The sequence below is a fragment of the Athene cunicularia genome, assembly GCF_003259725.1.
Source record: "Athene cunicularia isolate RWA chromosome 24 unlocalized genomic scaffold, athCun1 chr24_part1, whole genome shotgun sequence".
Taxonomy (NCBI): domain Eukaryota; kingdom Metazoa; phylum Chordata; class Aves; order Strigiformes; family Strigidae; genus Athene; species Athene cunicularia.
Genome location: NW_020799132.1, coordinates 3,233,169 through 3,248,718, shown reverse-complemented (window position 1 = coordinate 3,248,718; position 15,550 = coordinate 3,233,169). Strand labels below are relative to the sequence as shown.

Here is a 15,550-nt window from a genome sequence, read left to right as displayed (position 1 = left end):
ATAAATGGTCATTCTGCTCTCTTCTTCTAGCCCATCTCTGCCCCGGGAGTGGAAAGTAGAATCCCCAGCAAGGAAAAAGAGCAGCCAACATGTTCCTCTGAGACGGTCCCAGCGGAGAACCCCACTGAAGCCAAACAACTGAACCTTTCATTGGACTTTTGTACAGAATGATCACATTCCCTGAAATCTGTCCTTTTCCTCTGTAACTACAAATCATTGTGGGCACACGTCCTCCCTCCCTCCCTTATCTATTCTTATTTGGTTTTTGCATGAAACTGTCTAGAATAGGGGCATACAAAGCCTGCACTAACCCATGTATGTATTATAAGCTGCTGCTGTTGACAAAGCTCACTGGAGTGCTAGAAAGCTGCAGTATAAAGGGAGGCTTGCTCTTCACTCACAGGATGTATAATTTGACCATTTGGAAAAGTACAAGCATAATGTTGCCACAAGCTTAGCCATAAATGCATTTATCACAGCTTGCAGGGGAGCAAGGGGCTCGGCTTATTCACTCAATCCCTCATTGTCCCTCTGGGTTATATACTGGAGTTGCTTTAATTTCAACAAAGGTAAAGCAGCTTGTCACTGCCACACCCCTAAATCTGGTAATTGCACGCTACATCACCTCTCATTTGTTGTGCAAACTCCTGTGTGTATGAACAGCCTTAATGTTCTTTTTATATGGAATATTTCCATTCTTGAACTATGTTATTTCCAGCTATTAACATTTTATGAAAATAAATGGTTATGGAATTAATTCCACCCACAGCTTCTCCCCTCTTCTTGATCTGACAGAGAAATTATTTTTTTTCTATAGATTTTTTACAGCCTCTAAGTCTCTTCTACTACGTCGCTGGTATCTTAGGCACTCAGTTCAATTAATGTTGGACGCAGCAGCTTTTAAATATAGACTCTTACTTGACTGCAAGCAGGATATGAGTAACTCACTAAAATCAAGGTTGGTAAGTCATATGCATAGCTTTGTGCTCTGTGCAGATAACTCACCATAAATGCACCGTGTAAATGGCCCATTCCTGAGTCTCTCTGAAGCGATGTGAACCTCACTGAAGTTCTTCTGTTGTTAACTGTGATTACAGAGCCTTTGCCCTAGATTTCATGGAAACTTGACAATGGAATCTGGTTTATTCATGCCGGTTTATCTTATCCCGGCATGGAGTAGGGTTTTCTGCACAAGAGGCTGAGTGTGCTTCTGCCACAGCCCTTCCGGAGGTACTTGCCTCCTGCACTGGAATCTCATCATTTCCCCTCACTTTCCCTATTCTGTTTTGAAAATCAGAGAAACCCTTCAAGTGAGATTAAACTTTATTCTCAAAATCAGTCCAAACCTAGGAACAGGGGACACAGGGAAGGGTTTTGGCTTAAGCAATGGTCAATTATGGCCACATCCATTTATTTTGTATCTTCTCTCCTGCCTAAAAATATTGTTTAGCCACTCTGAATAGCAAATTGGAATAGTTTCTTTCCTAATTTGTGCTTTTCTGTCTGTCCTCGAGCAGCACTGAGATGAGCCCTGTGAGCATTAATCTGTCTTCTCTAGAGAAGAACCAGGGATAGACAGATGTCCAAGAACAAACTGATGAACAGCAACATACCTTGGACCTTCTGTACTCTTCAGCCCAATACAAGTAAATGAGTGCTCCGACAGAACAGACTTTCCCTCATTTCACTGAATTGAAAACAGAAGCCCCTAATAATATGGCTGCTTAAAAAAGAAAACCAAAATCATGCAAAAAAAAACCCCTACAAGAATGCTTTATAGCTTGGTATTTATGTAAAACATTCTTGGCAAAGTTAAACGTAATACATTAGTACAAACCTGAATATTATTCACAATGATACAATGAATTCCATCAATCAGATCTCATGAGCTGTATCAGGGGATCATCTCCCCTTCTCTCGTTAGAGATGCCACTGTCACATTTTAGAACTGAAAAATAAGTTTGGATTCTTAGCTTGCTGGCTTTCCCCATGAAGGCTGCCTTTGGCTCACGGTGAGACTGCAGACTGTGCTCCCATAGTCCCCAGAGCTACCCTGATTCGACCCTTTTCTTTCTCTCCCTTATTATAGATATCCTAAAAGCAGCATAGAAAAAGAGCAGTGGATATACTGAAGGTGCAAAGGAATGTTACACTCACTACTGTCATAATGATTAGAGGCAGCATGCAGCCGGGACTCTGCGGCTGGGGTGAAGAGCATGTCTTAAGAAGGTAACCATAAGTAGTTGCAAGATAGTGGTAACATCCTAGTTACACAGAGAACATATGGTTATTGCTGCCCCGTCCTTATTTCTACTCTCATTAGCAAAAGGAGAAGTGGTAACACTTTGTGTAGGCAAAACAAATGCAGCAATGGCATGTCCAGCGAGGCCCCTAGGAAACAAAGCAGAACACTAAAAAATAACACTGACAGTCCAAATCGTCAAGTATCCAAAATACTGTATACAGGAAAAGTTAAGACAACTCAATCCATATTGGAAATACAAGAACACTAAATTATGCTACATTAAAAAAAAAAAAAAAAAAATTCTTAAACCACAGCACAGTTCTAGTGTTGCGTCCGCATCTCGCAGTCTTATATTACTCAACGCTGTTCAACACTATCAACATGTATGTTGCTGGGAAACACATGTTTCCAATTATTCTCTCTAAAGCCAAGAGAACTAGATTTATTTTTTTTTTAATTTTTATTTTTCTTTCTTTTTTTCTTTTACCATCTAGAGAAAAGTTGCAACTGACACTACAAAAGTGCTTTTGTAACTGAGCTTTTGCTTTCCCAACTCCAGAAACAGTTGCCTTGGCTATGCAGCTTAAACCTGTAAAGTTGCCATAGCTGTCACACTGCGTTAGTGCTTTAGGGAACTTGCAGAGGGGTAGCAAACATTGAAGTCACTCTGTCACCTTGTTGGAACTGAATCCAAAAGCCATCCCTGGATATTTCTTGCAACAACAAAAACAAAATGTTGGTCACTGGCAAGAAAACTAAGTTTTATATATAAAAAAGTTGATAGCTCCTGCCATAAATTTACAAAAACTATCCCTGAGTGACTCTGTTCTGTGTCTGGTAAGACCTCTTGTGACAAGGAAATTGCTGAAGCTAGCTTAAGAGGAAAGAGATGCTGTTCCACCTGCAGTTTTTTATTACACTTTGCAATAATACTGATATGCTCTGGCAGTGCCATACTATAGCGACATTTGAGCTCCTCTCTGTAGCTTAAACAGTAAAAAAATAGCTACGTTACTTAGACACTGCTGGCATCACGTATTTACACTTTAAATAGAAATGTTACCTTTTCTGAAGTAATCAAAATATATCTTTGCAAAAAATTTAGAATGTGGGATTTTACAAAATAAATGGAGAAGGTAAAAAAGCTTGAAGATATCTCAGTACCTTTTATGGCAATTTTAGCCCATGAAAGTATTTGGCTTTAATTTTCCTGAAAGGGATGTCTTAGCACTAGGTCCTCTGCCTCCACTCTAAGCCTCTTTACAACACCAAAAGACGCAAGAGGCAAGGCTGCTTTGTGCAGATTAGAATGAGGGGTTACCTGCGTGCAACGGGTTTTCAATAAAGCAGGGAGCAGAAGCAGTCCTTCCGGCCTGACGCTGCCCCCGTTTCATGTTAAACGGAGTAACGAGGATTCGGTAAGTTTACAAAAGGGCTGAGAGAACACCAGCTGCGTTTGCTGTACCGGTATCTGTCGTTGGAGACTATTCAGATACCCCGTTCTGCACCTGAGCAGTCAGAGTCAACAGCGCAAGACAATCACACCTGTGTAAAAGTCACCAGCCAGGCTTGGGCAACAAGCTGCTGAGAGGAAGACACCCCCTTGCACAGATAAATCTTACTCTTTGAAGTCCACCTATTGCCATATCAGCACCTTTGTTTGCCTACTAGTAATACGTACTAGTAGTGTCTACTATACGTTTACCTAACGCTGCTCCCCTGGTTGGTTTGCACATTGTGGCTGTGTCCCTGCAGCACAAATAGAAGGCAATTCCACAAACTTCCACAGCCCAGTCTCTTGGGAAGGATTACAATGCTTCCCCAGTCCAAGGACAGGTTTAGGTGATCCTGTTGGTATCTCCGGAGGCAGGGGAGATGCAAGTTGGGCAGTGAGGAGTTACTTTAAACTTTGGCAAAGAAAAAAAAGATATACAGATAGCTAGCTATCAAGTTCTTGTGTGTTCCAAACTCTTCCAAGCGCACTTAATTCATCTTTTTGCTCTCGCTTTGAGTTCCTGGAGGAGGTATTTTCACACTTGCTTTTGCTGGTTTGCAATATTCTGTTGGCGTCTTATATGACAAACGAAGACTTGTGTCTGAAGTCACCCTGCAACAAAACAATTCTGGAGGTAGGAAGGATCTAGTGGCTTTCCAAGCAACTCTTTGTTCCTGCTGCCCCCAGCTGCAACGTGCCTGTGAAAGGCAGATCCAAAGTGTGGAAGTTGTAGCGTTCTGTCTAGGTAGACCCCCCCTGTCCAGCTGGTAAAGCGAGGGAGCCACCACTCACACTGGCCAGGTCTTCCTGCTGTCCCCCTCACACACCAAGGCACGGCAGGGGCCTTTCCCATTCCCTCTTCAGTATCTCTGCTCCCAGGGAGAGGCTTTTTCTGACGTTAAGCTCAGTGATCTATTCAAATCCCAAAATGCAAATTCTCTTGTAAAAGCATCATGGCCTGCCCACTTAATCCAGTGAAACTCATCCTAAGGGGGTCAAGCCATAAGATAACAGACAGAGCAGAGCTGCACTTGACAGCTCTTGGCATCAGTCACTTAAGGCAACTTAAACTGTTCACCATTTCTAAGGAAATGACTCAGCCTTCACCCTTCTGTTTTCTCTCTGTTCTACATCCTTGCTTCTGAGTGGTGCCCACTCTGAGAAAGTCTGTAGGCCCTAAAAAAGCGAGTAGTCCTCTGCCCACCCCCTTCCTCTCCTAAACAGAGAGATGTTAAATGCAAATCATTTGTTACCTCGTCGTCTGTCCGGATATAGTTAACGCCATCAGGTTTTGCTGGAGTCTTGTAGCTGAAATAAAGGAAAAGATCTCATTTCTGGGACAAGAACACTGCAAGATTTTGGAGGGTAGGTGCCGAGAAAGACGAAAATGAGGAAGAACAGCCGAATGAAAAGAAAGCAGAGAGAAACCCAGCTCGTTGCTCAAATGATAGATCTGTGCTTATTCCATCATTTGTCATGACTGGGATTTTTTCTAAGTTCCCCTTCAGCACAGGGTAAAAAAAAAATTGCTGTATGTTTCCACAAGACTACCTCTGCAAAGAGATTAACTGATTCTTTCCTGAGCTCTCCCGCTCCGGTCCCTGTGCACTATCTTTGTGTGTGCCTCCTGCATTGTTTCCTGTGCCAATTATAAGGTTCATTTTAAACCTTCACTGCCAGATGCCTCCAGCATTTTCCTTAGTTATAAGGAAGCGCCACTTGTTTGCAGTCCCACAGGAGTTCAGAATTTATATACGACTGTCAAGTCCGGTGTATGCCAACCCTCAGCTGCATTTAAATAGGGTATTCGGAGCTTTTCCTGAAAACCAAACAAAAAACCAGACAGGACTTGTGCTGAAAAGCAACATTTAACATGGAACAAATCTATCTGGTGAGAATCTTGGGTTTACATATATTATCTCTTCCACAGATTCTGTAAGGACATCAAGGCTTGTTTCTGACGCTAATGCTGTTGTTTTTAACATTTTAATGTGCATTCTAAAATGGTTGTTTTTAATCCCAAATTTAGGTTCTCACAAGTAGTGAGATTTCCTGTAGAGAGCCTACTCTTCTGCATATATTTTCTATGCATGTTCTGATGCTTTAAACTAATTGTACAGTGAGCTCTGCTCATTAAATTGTAGACCTCATTATGCCAACAGCACATAACCTATTGGGCAAACACCTGTAGGCATTTAATTGTGCTGGTCCCCCTTTCCCAAGCAAAGTATGAGGATATCAGAGGATATCCTCTGCCTGGTCTTGGTAGCGAGCAAAAGAGGAACCGGACCAAAATCCTCCCTCGGGCAAATAAACCTTCAGCATGGTGCAGGGTTGACAGCAGGGAACTGGGCGCTTCAAGAACTGGGTTGGCTTGTAGCCTTTGGTAGGGAACTAGGGAAGAAATATGTCCGAGTCAGGCACTGAAATACATTTTAGCCACCTATTTCTTGCACCCTTCAGACTACTTTGTGCTAGCTGTGGGTGCAGGGACTTGTATAAAGCCACTCTGAATCCCAGCTTACCTTTCCCCACTCTCTTTGCTGTTTGCAAAGTAACCCCTTCTGTAGGCGCAGCAGATACCAAGAGTGATGAGCACCAGAACTGCCAGGACCACCAGGACTCCACCGATTATCCCACCGATATTGAGGTCATCTGGCAAAGAAAGAACCCATCAGCCCCTATTTCTTTAAGGCAATAGCATTATTCTAGCTTTACATACACTAAAACATCATCACTCAAATATTTTAAGCAAACCCCAGTAATTCATAAGCGACCCTGATTCCAAGCCTAAAACTGTTCATGAATCTGAACAGTGTTTTAATGTTTTTCTGAATTTTTACTTTTTTTTTTTTTTTTCCCCCTGCACTTGGGGCTGTGAGAAAGCAGGAAAAACTTAAAGCTCTAGGATGTGCCCCTTCCTGCCTTCCCTATGGTGAAGGCAATTTATTTATGATGATCTATTAATCAGCATTGATAATGTAGAGCCACTCACAGACTTCCATCTCCTGCTCCTCGCACTTGGCAAAGCCAGCATCGTTTGTTGCTATGCAGGAGTAACGGCCTGTGTCGCCTTTGTGCACAGCATGGAAAACCTGGGGAGGAGAAAAGGGAGGGGAGGAGAACGTGAGAAACAGAAGGCACTGTGAGGGTATAAGTATGTATAAGCAGCTCCCCCAGGCTTTACAGTGGGCTGTGAGACATCTTCCTCTTTCTAAAAAGGCAAGTGGCATCGACAGTGATCAAAACTGAACAGCTGGAATCTTCTTCCATCATTAATCTGCCCTTTCCCAACTCACCCAGATCCTAGAACACATAACCTTCAGATTACACCTTCCCTGAAAGCCATGCAATGGCTTTTTAATTTACAAGCAACCTTAAAAATAACCTGTCCAGCAAAACAAATCTTGATTATGTCTGTCAGGGCATTACCAGAGTGCCTGTGGTGGGGTTCAAGGTGTAGGAGGAATTGTGGAGTTTGGCATTCGATTTTGTGTCTGGTGATAAAGGTTCACTGTTGCGGTACCAGCTGTAAGTGGACTTGGGGTATCCCTCGTTTTCGTGGCAGTGAAGAGAGGCTGTCTTACCAACAGGTACAGCTTTAGGCACAGTACATCTAGGAGTCATAGGTTTCACTGTGGGAAAGACAAAAAACCATGTGAACGGCACTGCTGAGCAGAACTAAATCCTTTCTGACACACTTTCTAAGACGGCTGTGCTACAAAGGCATCAAAACTTTCCACTATTTCCAGCTGGTTTTAAAAAACTTCCAGAGTGCCACTGTTTTGATTCTGGAAAGACCCACAGCCTCTTCTGTTAGCTAGCAGAGCTTGCAGTGGTACCTGGCTTTGAAGTAATACCTTGGACTGTGAGCTGGATATTTATCTCATCTATGGTTTTAGTATCAAGAGGCGCCGCCACTTCACAGCGGTATGTGGCTGTGTCCATCCGAGTGGTGTTTTTAATCACCAGTGACGTCCGGCTCAGAATTTCTGCACGAGTTGCAAAGTCTCCTGATACAGTGGAAAGAGAGAGAAAAAAAAAATATCAGGGTAGGCACGCAGACTGATTTTAGGCATCTGAATTAAGTGGTTGATCTTGGACTCTTTCTAGAGACAAGAGAACCAACTAAAAGGAACCTGATGCTTGAAAAGAGCCTTCCTTTGGCCAGCGACCACAAAGGAAACCAATGCTGCTAACCGTGTTAAGAGGATGAAAGCACTGCTCCAAATCTCAAAAACTGTGGCAAAATTGGGCTTCCGAGACAGTCTCAGGTCTTGCCTCCGTTGGAAGATTCATCCAGATGTGGCTGTTGGTGCCATCTAAAGAGCTGGAGGAATTCCTGATGAAGTCAAGCCCTCCTGGCAGTTCCGAGTTTCACCCTCAGGCCAAAGAGTCTGCTTCTACCCTGCTGCGAGGCGCTGTGCCACCCTCAGAGACCCCTCTGAAGCGCAGGCAGAGCCCTCAGGTGCCACACGGAAAGACAGGAGAGCTCAGCATCCAGTGACTACACAAGGACCAAGAGGTGCTGGAGGAGGGAACCTGGAGCATTTGCTTTCTTACCCAGGAAGTATCTCCTACACGGGACCTCGCTCCAGCTTTGTGGCTCCCTACTGCCACTAATGAGGGCAGAGAGCAGAGAACATCCTGCTCTCTCTCTGTCTTGCACTTGGACTGCTGAACTCTAGTGCTGGAAGAAAGCAGCAACACAGCCAGAGGTCCTGCCTTTTACAGACTTGTTTGTTCTCAGCTGTACCATTTCTGAGGCTGGTTTTGGAAGTCTAAGAAAAAAAATGAATCCTCATACCCTGCATTTTATTGTCAAAAAATACATAAGAAGTTTCGCCATCTCGGATTTTCTTCCACTCGATTCTGGGATCTGGTGTTACAGTGGATTTAATGATGCAGGACAGCTCAACACCTAGCAGGAGAAATAAAGGAAATACAGATTAATAGGAAGCAGCTGTATTTTTGCTCTGCTTTAAGCAGTCTTGCACAGTGTTTTATTAGCAGATGCTGCCCACAAAGCAAAGCCTTCTCTTTCATCTGCCTCACAAACAGAAACACTGCTGGGTTCCAGGAGCTATTGGGGAAGATGGATTTTGGCCAGCAAAAATAATAGTCAAACAGATATCAACTATGGAGAGAAATGAACACACTGTTCTCTACAGGCTCTAACTTATGGCAAACAAGACCTTATGACAGGGTGAGTCCACAGCACTGTCTCGCTGCTAATCAGAGCCTACAACGTGAGTCAGGGATGCAGAATCTCCCTGGGTGGTGTCTGGTGATGTACTGAGGACCATGACCCCTGGGGATAAATTCAGCAAACCCACTCCCCTTTGAAGCAGGCACTGTCATCTCCATCTCCTCTGCAGAAGAAGGCATCGCAGCAGGGCGGAGAGGTGGCTCACCCACTATCACACTGCACGTCTGTAGTAGGGCCAAGATAAAATATAAATTTCCCGACCCCCTTTTCAGTATATTAATGGCAAGGCGACCGCCTTTCCTCCTTTTGGGATCCAGTTCAAAAAAGCACTTAGGCAGAGGCTTTGCAATGCGAAAGGCTTGCAGGGGACTCCAATAAACCATTTCAATCGAGCGCTTTGCTAAACAGGGAGAGATACAGACATATTCTTAAGCACATTTCTGAATCTCAGGCTCTCCGCCTCCCCCAAGAAACCAGACACCACGAGCAATAAGCACAATTGTTCTCAATTGTTTGGCCTGATGCAAATCCCCAGGCAGAGGGTAGTGCAGCCACCGCGCCAGGCAGGCAGCGGGCCCCCGCAGCACTCACTCTGAAATTCCTGCACCACCGGCTTGGTGTTGCTGGATGTCAGTTCCACAGCCGAGACTCTGCAGCCTGGAAAAACAAACAGAAGGTAATAAGAAATAGCACAGCTCATAAGTCACCCAGCTAGAAACACGCTGCCTGCTGAGAAATCTTCTCAGCCAGCTACAAGGACTAACTTCCCTAGATAAAACCTGTTCCTGGCTATTAATGCCGGTCCAGCAGGCCTAAGTTTATTTAGGAGTTGTGGTGTAAATACAGGAAAATATCATTGTTAGAAACAGCAATTAAAGAGGATGATTAATACAATGGCACAAAACCAGTGCCAGCACAAGCCATTTCCTTGCGCCTTGTGCTTATTTAGATGGCAAAGGAAGGCTTGCTCTGACAATGCAAGAGCGAGTGTATTGTTTCGCAGATTAATTTGATGATCAGGAAAAGACAGGAAGCAGACCAACCTCAGGAGTTCCGCTCAGTTCTGCCTAGAAGATGAAATGTGCCGGGCCTCTAACACAGGCCCATTACATCTTCAACTATTTTAAGACTCGGCGTGGTAATGTAAAATGGAAGGTAGTAAATCACGAAAGGACTGCATTTCAGGAGAAAACAGGAGTTCAGCTCTTTGGGTAGAGTCCCAGCCAGCCTGACACTGGGACAGAAGCTCAACTCTGCAATGCCACAAGGCATCCTTATACCACAAGCCATTTCCCTTTACTTGTCCTTTCTCTTGAGCACCAAAATGTTTCCAATCAATACAGTTATTTTCCCTCTTTCACGTATTATTTTATTTTGAAAAATCTGCCTTCCGTGTCTTTTCTGCTGTGCGTTTCACAGGAGCAGGTACCAACAACATTCACATGCTGCTGGAGACCCACACGTACCAACCACTCTCCTGAGGGAGAAGGGAGCAAGCAGGCAGCTCCTGGCACGGCGCAGAAGGAAGAGGCAAGCTGTGCCTTCATCACAGAGGGTATTTTGGAACTGGGTGTGGCAAAGCCCATCACTTCTCAGTCAGACTACAGTATTCACAAAACACAGGCTGCTCCAAAGCCCTGTCTTACAGGAGGAGGATACATACTATAACGGGTGCCAGATCATCAGCTACGGGGCTACGCCACGGCCCTGTGTGCAACTTTGCCATTACAAATCCCATCAGAAGTTTGTTGAAACCTAAGGGAGGATGTCCACTGCCTTCACTGGGCATTCGATCAAACAGCAAGTTAAAGATGAAGGGAACCAGTGCCTCAGTGACGTGAGATGTAACTAAAGGTTAAAACTGTCTTATTCGGAGTTAAAAAGTCGTAACAAACCTGAACAGAAAGAAAGGGCAGCTGAAGGGAGATGTGGAGAAAGGATCTTTAGCATCATGACACAGTTGGAAATTTCTACGTGCTGGCCAAAGCTTTTGAGAAGAGAATCTGACAATGCAGGGGCAAAATTCCTCTGGTGGCGTGGATCAGACAGCGTAACAGAGCAAGGCAGCAGTCTGAGAAATACCCAAGAGCTGCGAAGTCCCCTGCACTGAGAGCTCAAGGGCCTTGAACACCTAAAATCCTTTCAGCATTCTTGAAATGTTCCCTGACGATTCTTTGTCCCTCACTGTTAAATGCTGCCACTTTCCTGGGTGCCTTGGCTCTTGGTGCTTACACCCCAAAGACCCCTGCAGAGAGATGAAGTCTGGCAAGGTTTAGGAGCTGCCTTTGTGTACAAAATAATTGTTATTCACATAAAAGCCACCAGCCGATGCAAACTAGTATTTGGCTCAGCCAAAACTGCTCTTAGCAGGACCCCTTCCCCCTTGTGCACTTGAGACATTCATGCAGCATTTGGGAGAAATCCAATACTGAACTAAGACGACAGTGCTCTGGGCTATGATGTAGCTATTTAGGAGTCTGGTGTATCAGCGCTGAGTAACAGGGCAGCACAGCAAGCACTTTGCTTTCAGTCTGCTTATACTTTACTTGGCAGAGCCAGGAGAATGCCATTTCCAGAGCTGGTTCTCGGCAGGTCGAAGCAGGTGCTCCAGTCTTGGTTCCTTTCAGTCAGGAGGTGGTCTAAGCAACCACGGGTAATTTGTTCGTGTCCCCTGAAGCAGAGTCTATTTTCCTCAGGCCTGGTGCTCCAGACCTACCCCTTGAAAAAAGGTAATTATGCCACAAGACACTGACATGTTCTTTTTGCTCTGTTCATCCTTTGATCCTCTCGGGTGTTGTGTCTGGGGTTGTGATCTTTGCTTTTTGCTCCCTTGTGAGCATAAACAGATTTCACTGATCCCAGCAAAACCCCAGAGCATTAGAAGTAGCTCGTCACCAAAAGACAAGAAAGAGTCTTGGGAAAATCCTTTTGAAATCTTTGTTTTCAACAACAGTGTAGGGCATGTCATACAAACGAGGCATTTGAATGCTTCTGCTGTGAGATTCAGCCACCCGTGTGCTGGGCTGCACCCAGAGCAGGGTGGGCAGCAGGGTGAGGGGGGGATTCCCCCCCTCTGCTCCGCTCTGTGAGACCCCCCTGCAGGGCTGGGTCCAGCTCTGGGGCACCAACAGCAGCAGGACATGGACCTGCTTGAGTGGGGCTAGAGGAGGCCACGAAGATGCTGGGGGGGCTGGAGCCCCCCCTGTGAGGGCAGGCTGAGAGAGTTGGGGGGAGGGAAAGGGTTCCTCATTCCTTAAAGGAAACCCGATGTACCAGTTTGGTTTTTGTTATGCAGTTTTGCTTATACAAGATCTTTTTTTGAGAAAAATTATGTCCCATCAACCAGCAAGCACGGTAACAGTTCTACTCAAGTCCATCTACTGTAGCTACAATCCAAGTTCAGTTGAAGGTGGAGACAGCAACACCACAGTGTTGTGTTACTTTGGAGGAGTTATGACTCTAGAAGAATTCACTCCAAGACAGTGGGACTCCATCAAACTCCAGCCCCATCTCGTTTCTCGGAAATTGTTCACAGCAGGCTTTTTCCCACCCACTAAACACAAGAGATTTAGGTCTATCCCCAGGCAAAAAGCAGGATGTCAACAAATTTTAGACAGAAGCTGAGTCCTTGGAGACTGTGTGAGAGGTTCTGACATTATTACATGTATTGACTGTGCGCAGAGATCAATGGGGCGGCTTAAATCACTGCTAAGACAGATTTATTCTTCCGTGTGTAGCAGAAGAATACTACAAATAGCATTTTCTAAATTACGAGAAGGCTACAGCTCTGCAGGGGCCAACCCCAAACAAAAACCCCAAGTGACCATATAGACTGTAGAAGTCCTTTCCAGCTCTTCTTAGCATTACTTGGGGGGGTCCCTTGTTCCCCAGTCTCCCTGGGGCTGGAGGAATGTTGCACCAAGGCAGTGCTTCCCAGCTGTCAGCACTCTCCTGGAGCTGGGGCATCTCTGCTATGTCCCATTCCTCAACTGTTGGCAAGTGTTGTCTTTTGGGTGACCACACTTACGGGTTGCTTTGTTTTGTGTGTTAAATCACCATTAGCGGCGACTTGCACCTTTGAAAAAGAGTATTCCAGAGAGGTTCCTTTAGGCCTCTTTCAGTCCAGTGCAAATCAGCAGCAAAGGTTTTGTGTTATGTAAATCTCACTTCCAAGGCACCCAGGATCTGGAGAGCAGCCGGGCACAGACATCCATGTCTCTCCAGAGCAGCACGCATGCCACAACAGACGCACCTACCAGATCTGTATGTGCTACATCTCCGAATACCTACCAGATCTGTATGTGCTACAGACTCAGCCAGACATATGGTTGAATCCCAAATGCCATCAGTTCTCCAAAATAGAATCCAGGACAAGGCAGCGAAGCCTATAGAATATTCTTATGGCACTTCTTTCAGCTGAAGAGATCCCAGCCCATGCTTGTTACTGTGACTCATTATCTGAATCATTTTAAAATGGTACACTGAAACTATAGTTTCAGAAAAAAAAAAACAAAACTGCAGCTTTATAGACATCTATACTGTGTTAAATCTCCACTCTCCATAAAAAAAGGTTTAAAGTAAAGCCTGACCTTCCAGCCCAATCTCTTTGTTTAAAAACTCTAGGCAGAAATTTGAAGAGGAGGTGAAGTATTCCTGAAGTATTATTGACAAGGTAAAAAGGATGACCAGGAAACAGTTCAAATAAGTTGCTGCCAACAGTTTATGCAGCACTTTCGTTCAACACTTCTTTGCCAATATTGCAGTTATCTGATACGGTAATTTTAGTTAACGCACTGTCAGGCACAAGCAGTACAAAAACATGCAGCTGTATTTAAACACCTGCCCACTAAAGCAACAAAAATATGCCTTGCTTGAGGTGTCCATCATCACTAAGCCATTGCTTGATTTGCAATTCAAAATGCAACTAAGCCATGTGGGAATGCTGCTACAAACCACATGCCTTGTTAAGCATCTTCGCTTTCTGGATGGTTACTCGGTGTAGCAGGTGTGCTACGGAGTGAGAGCGAGCGATATATTGTTAGGTGTTAGAAGCGTGTTAGCCGAACCCTCTGCGTGTCAGCAGATTTATGACTGCCAGGGTGGAGATGCCCCTCGGGGCATCCATCCATCCATCCTCAGTACCGTGAGCTGCAGTGAAAGATGTGGTGACAAGGACGGGACAGCAGAGGTGACCAGAGCAGCAGGCAGGACACCAGAGCTGCTGTTAAGGGCAGCCCAGCTGACCCCAGGACTGTCCCTGCCTTAGAAGTGGGGGTGGGGGGGGTGGATGTTGCAGGAGGGATGAAGCTGTTAAATGTGTGAGAAACTTCCAGAGGAAGAGCAGAGGAAGCCACACAGTGCCAGGCTGGAAAAGACGAGGAAAAAGGAGGTCAGGTTTCTGCCCTCATCTTATTCTGAGCAAATCACCATAAGCCCTAACTTTCAGAAAGACCTGACCATCTGCATCTCGGAATATCCCTCCTTTTGTCTCTCAGTGCTTCAGGCTCTTCATCCTCCCTCCTCTCTATCTCCAGCACATCTCATTGCGATTCCATAATGCAACTTGTGCCAGTGTAGACAAGGTGGCATAGGAATGAGATAGCAAAAAACCCTGACCCACTCTGGTAAGTTTTTTGAGTTTTTTTGCCCAACTGTGCTTTGGCTGGGGTTTTGGGAATAGCTTAAGGGACGTAAATGTGCTTGTGATAAAGACTTGATTTATAAAGGGTGCGTAAATATTTTGTAGCACTCAGTCTTAACTTTGACCTCTGGTCCAAGGAGCTGGCTGTAGGTTTTCTCTGGCATCCAAGTCGCAGGTTTTTAGCCCCTTCAAGCTGCTACAAGGGAGCAGGAGGTTGGACCATGCTGGTCAAGTCACCCGGGCGAGCTGCACGCCTTTCTTTTACTCCAGCTTTCCCTGAGATCAGCAAGCCAAGCCTGACTCACGGGTGGGCTGCCCTGCTAGAGAACAATGTAGATGTGCAGCCAGAGATTAGTGGACAAAAGCTTAGGAGTGACTCCGTTCAAATTAAGTAACAGATGGACCTGGTCTGTGTGGGAGCTGATAACAGTTATAAAAAGGCCATCACCAGACTGTGGCCAGCCCACCCTGGAAAAACCCACTCAGTTGTAAATCCTCTGTGCTGTTATAGCTGCCTGTGCTAGTAAGGCTTTATTTTTACCAGCTATCATAAACCAGCATGGCTTATTTTAGATGCATGGCTTGTACCGCTCTGTTAAAAGGGTGCCAGAGCTCTGAGAGACACCTACAAACAGAGGAGATGTGCCCGCCTGGGCAGGGAACATGAAGCATAATTAACCTAGAGAAGGCAAACGCAACATTACAGCGCAGTGTTTGGCATCCCACGTGGTTCAGGCTTTTGCTTTTCTCCTCTCTAAGCTGATGGCACTCATTTCTTCTGAAATGCTGATAATCAGGGAGTCTCTGGTGCTCTCAGCAGGACCCGAACCCCACAGGACCAAGCTGTCTAGAAGAGTACTGAGTATTTGTGTTCCTCTGAAGATGTAAGAATTTCAGATTTTCCTCTTAATTTGCTCTCTTCCTGCTCCCTAGAGAAGGCAAGGAGATGCCTGTCTGCAA

At 45.2% G+C, this 15,550-nt stretch overlaps 2 protein-coding genes across 2 annotated transcripts in view; one reads left to right on the top strand and one right to left on the bottom strand.

Annotated features, from left to right (window-relative positions):
* The window catches only part of NCAPD3 (non-SMC condensin II complex subunit D3), a 29,814-nt gene extending 29,057 nt beyond the window's left edge, over positions 1-757 (top strand). The window contains exon 35 of the mRNA XM_026863575.1: positions 31-757. Coding sequence (XP_026719376.1) covers positions 31-142 — 112 coding nt within the window. The 3' untranslated portion in view covers positions 143-757. The remainder of the gene's footprint in view (positions 1-30) is intronic.
* A 1,013-nt stretch (positions 758-1,770) lies between these two features.
* Positions 1,771-9,664, bottom strand: JAM3 (junctional adhesion molecule 3). The gene is made up of 8 exons (XM_026863715.1): positions 9,541-9,664; positions 8,548-8,661; positions 7,601-7,753; positions 7,173-7,375; positions 6,736-6,835; positions 6,266-6,395; positions 4,994-5,048; positions 1,771-4,352 (listed from the first exon to the last, which is right to left on the bottom strand). The coding sequence occupies exons 1-8, from the start codon at positions 9,647-9,649 to the stop codon at positions 4,317-4,319; spliced, it is 900 nt and encodes a 299-aa protein (XP_026719516.1). The 5' UTR covers positions 9,650-9,664; the 3' UTR covers positions 1,771-4,316.
* Between the last annotated feature and the right edge of the window lie 5,886 nt (positions 9,665-15,550).

Bases quoted from the DNA above. Each gene is read 5' to 3' on its own strand.
- JAM3 (XM_026863715.1), bottom strand. From the start codon at position 9,649: ATGAGCTGTGCTATTTCTTATTACCTTCTGTTTGTTTTTCCAGGCTGC. The intron at 5,049-6,265 runs GTAAGCTGGGAT...CCTTTATTTCAG, and splicing joins AGCAAAGAGAGTGGGGAAAG to CTACAAGACTCCAGCAAAAC. The intron at 4,353-4,993 runs GTAACAAATGAT...GTTTTGTTGCAG, and splicing joins ATATCCGGACAGACGACGAG to GGTGACTTCAGACACAAGTC.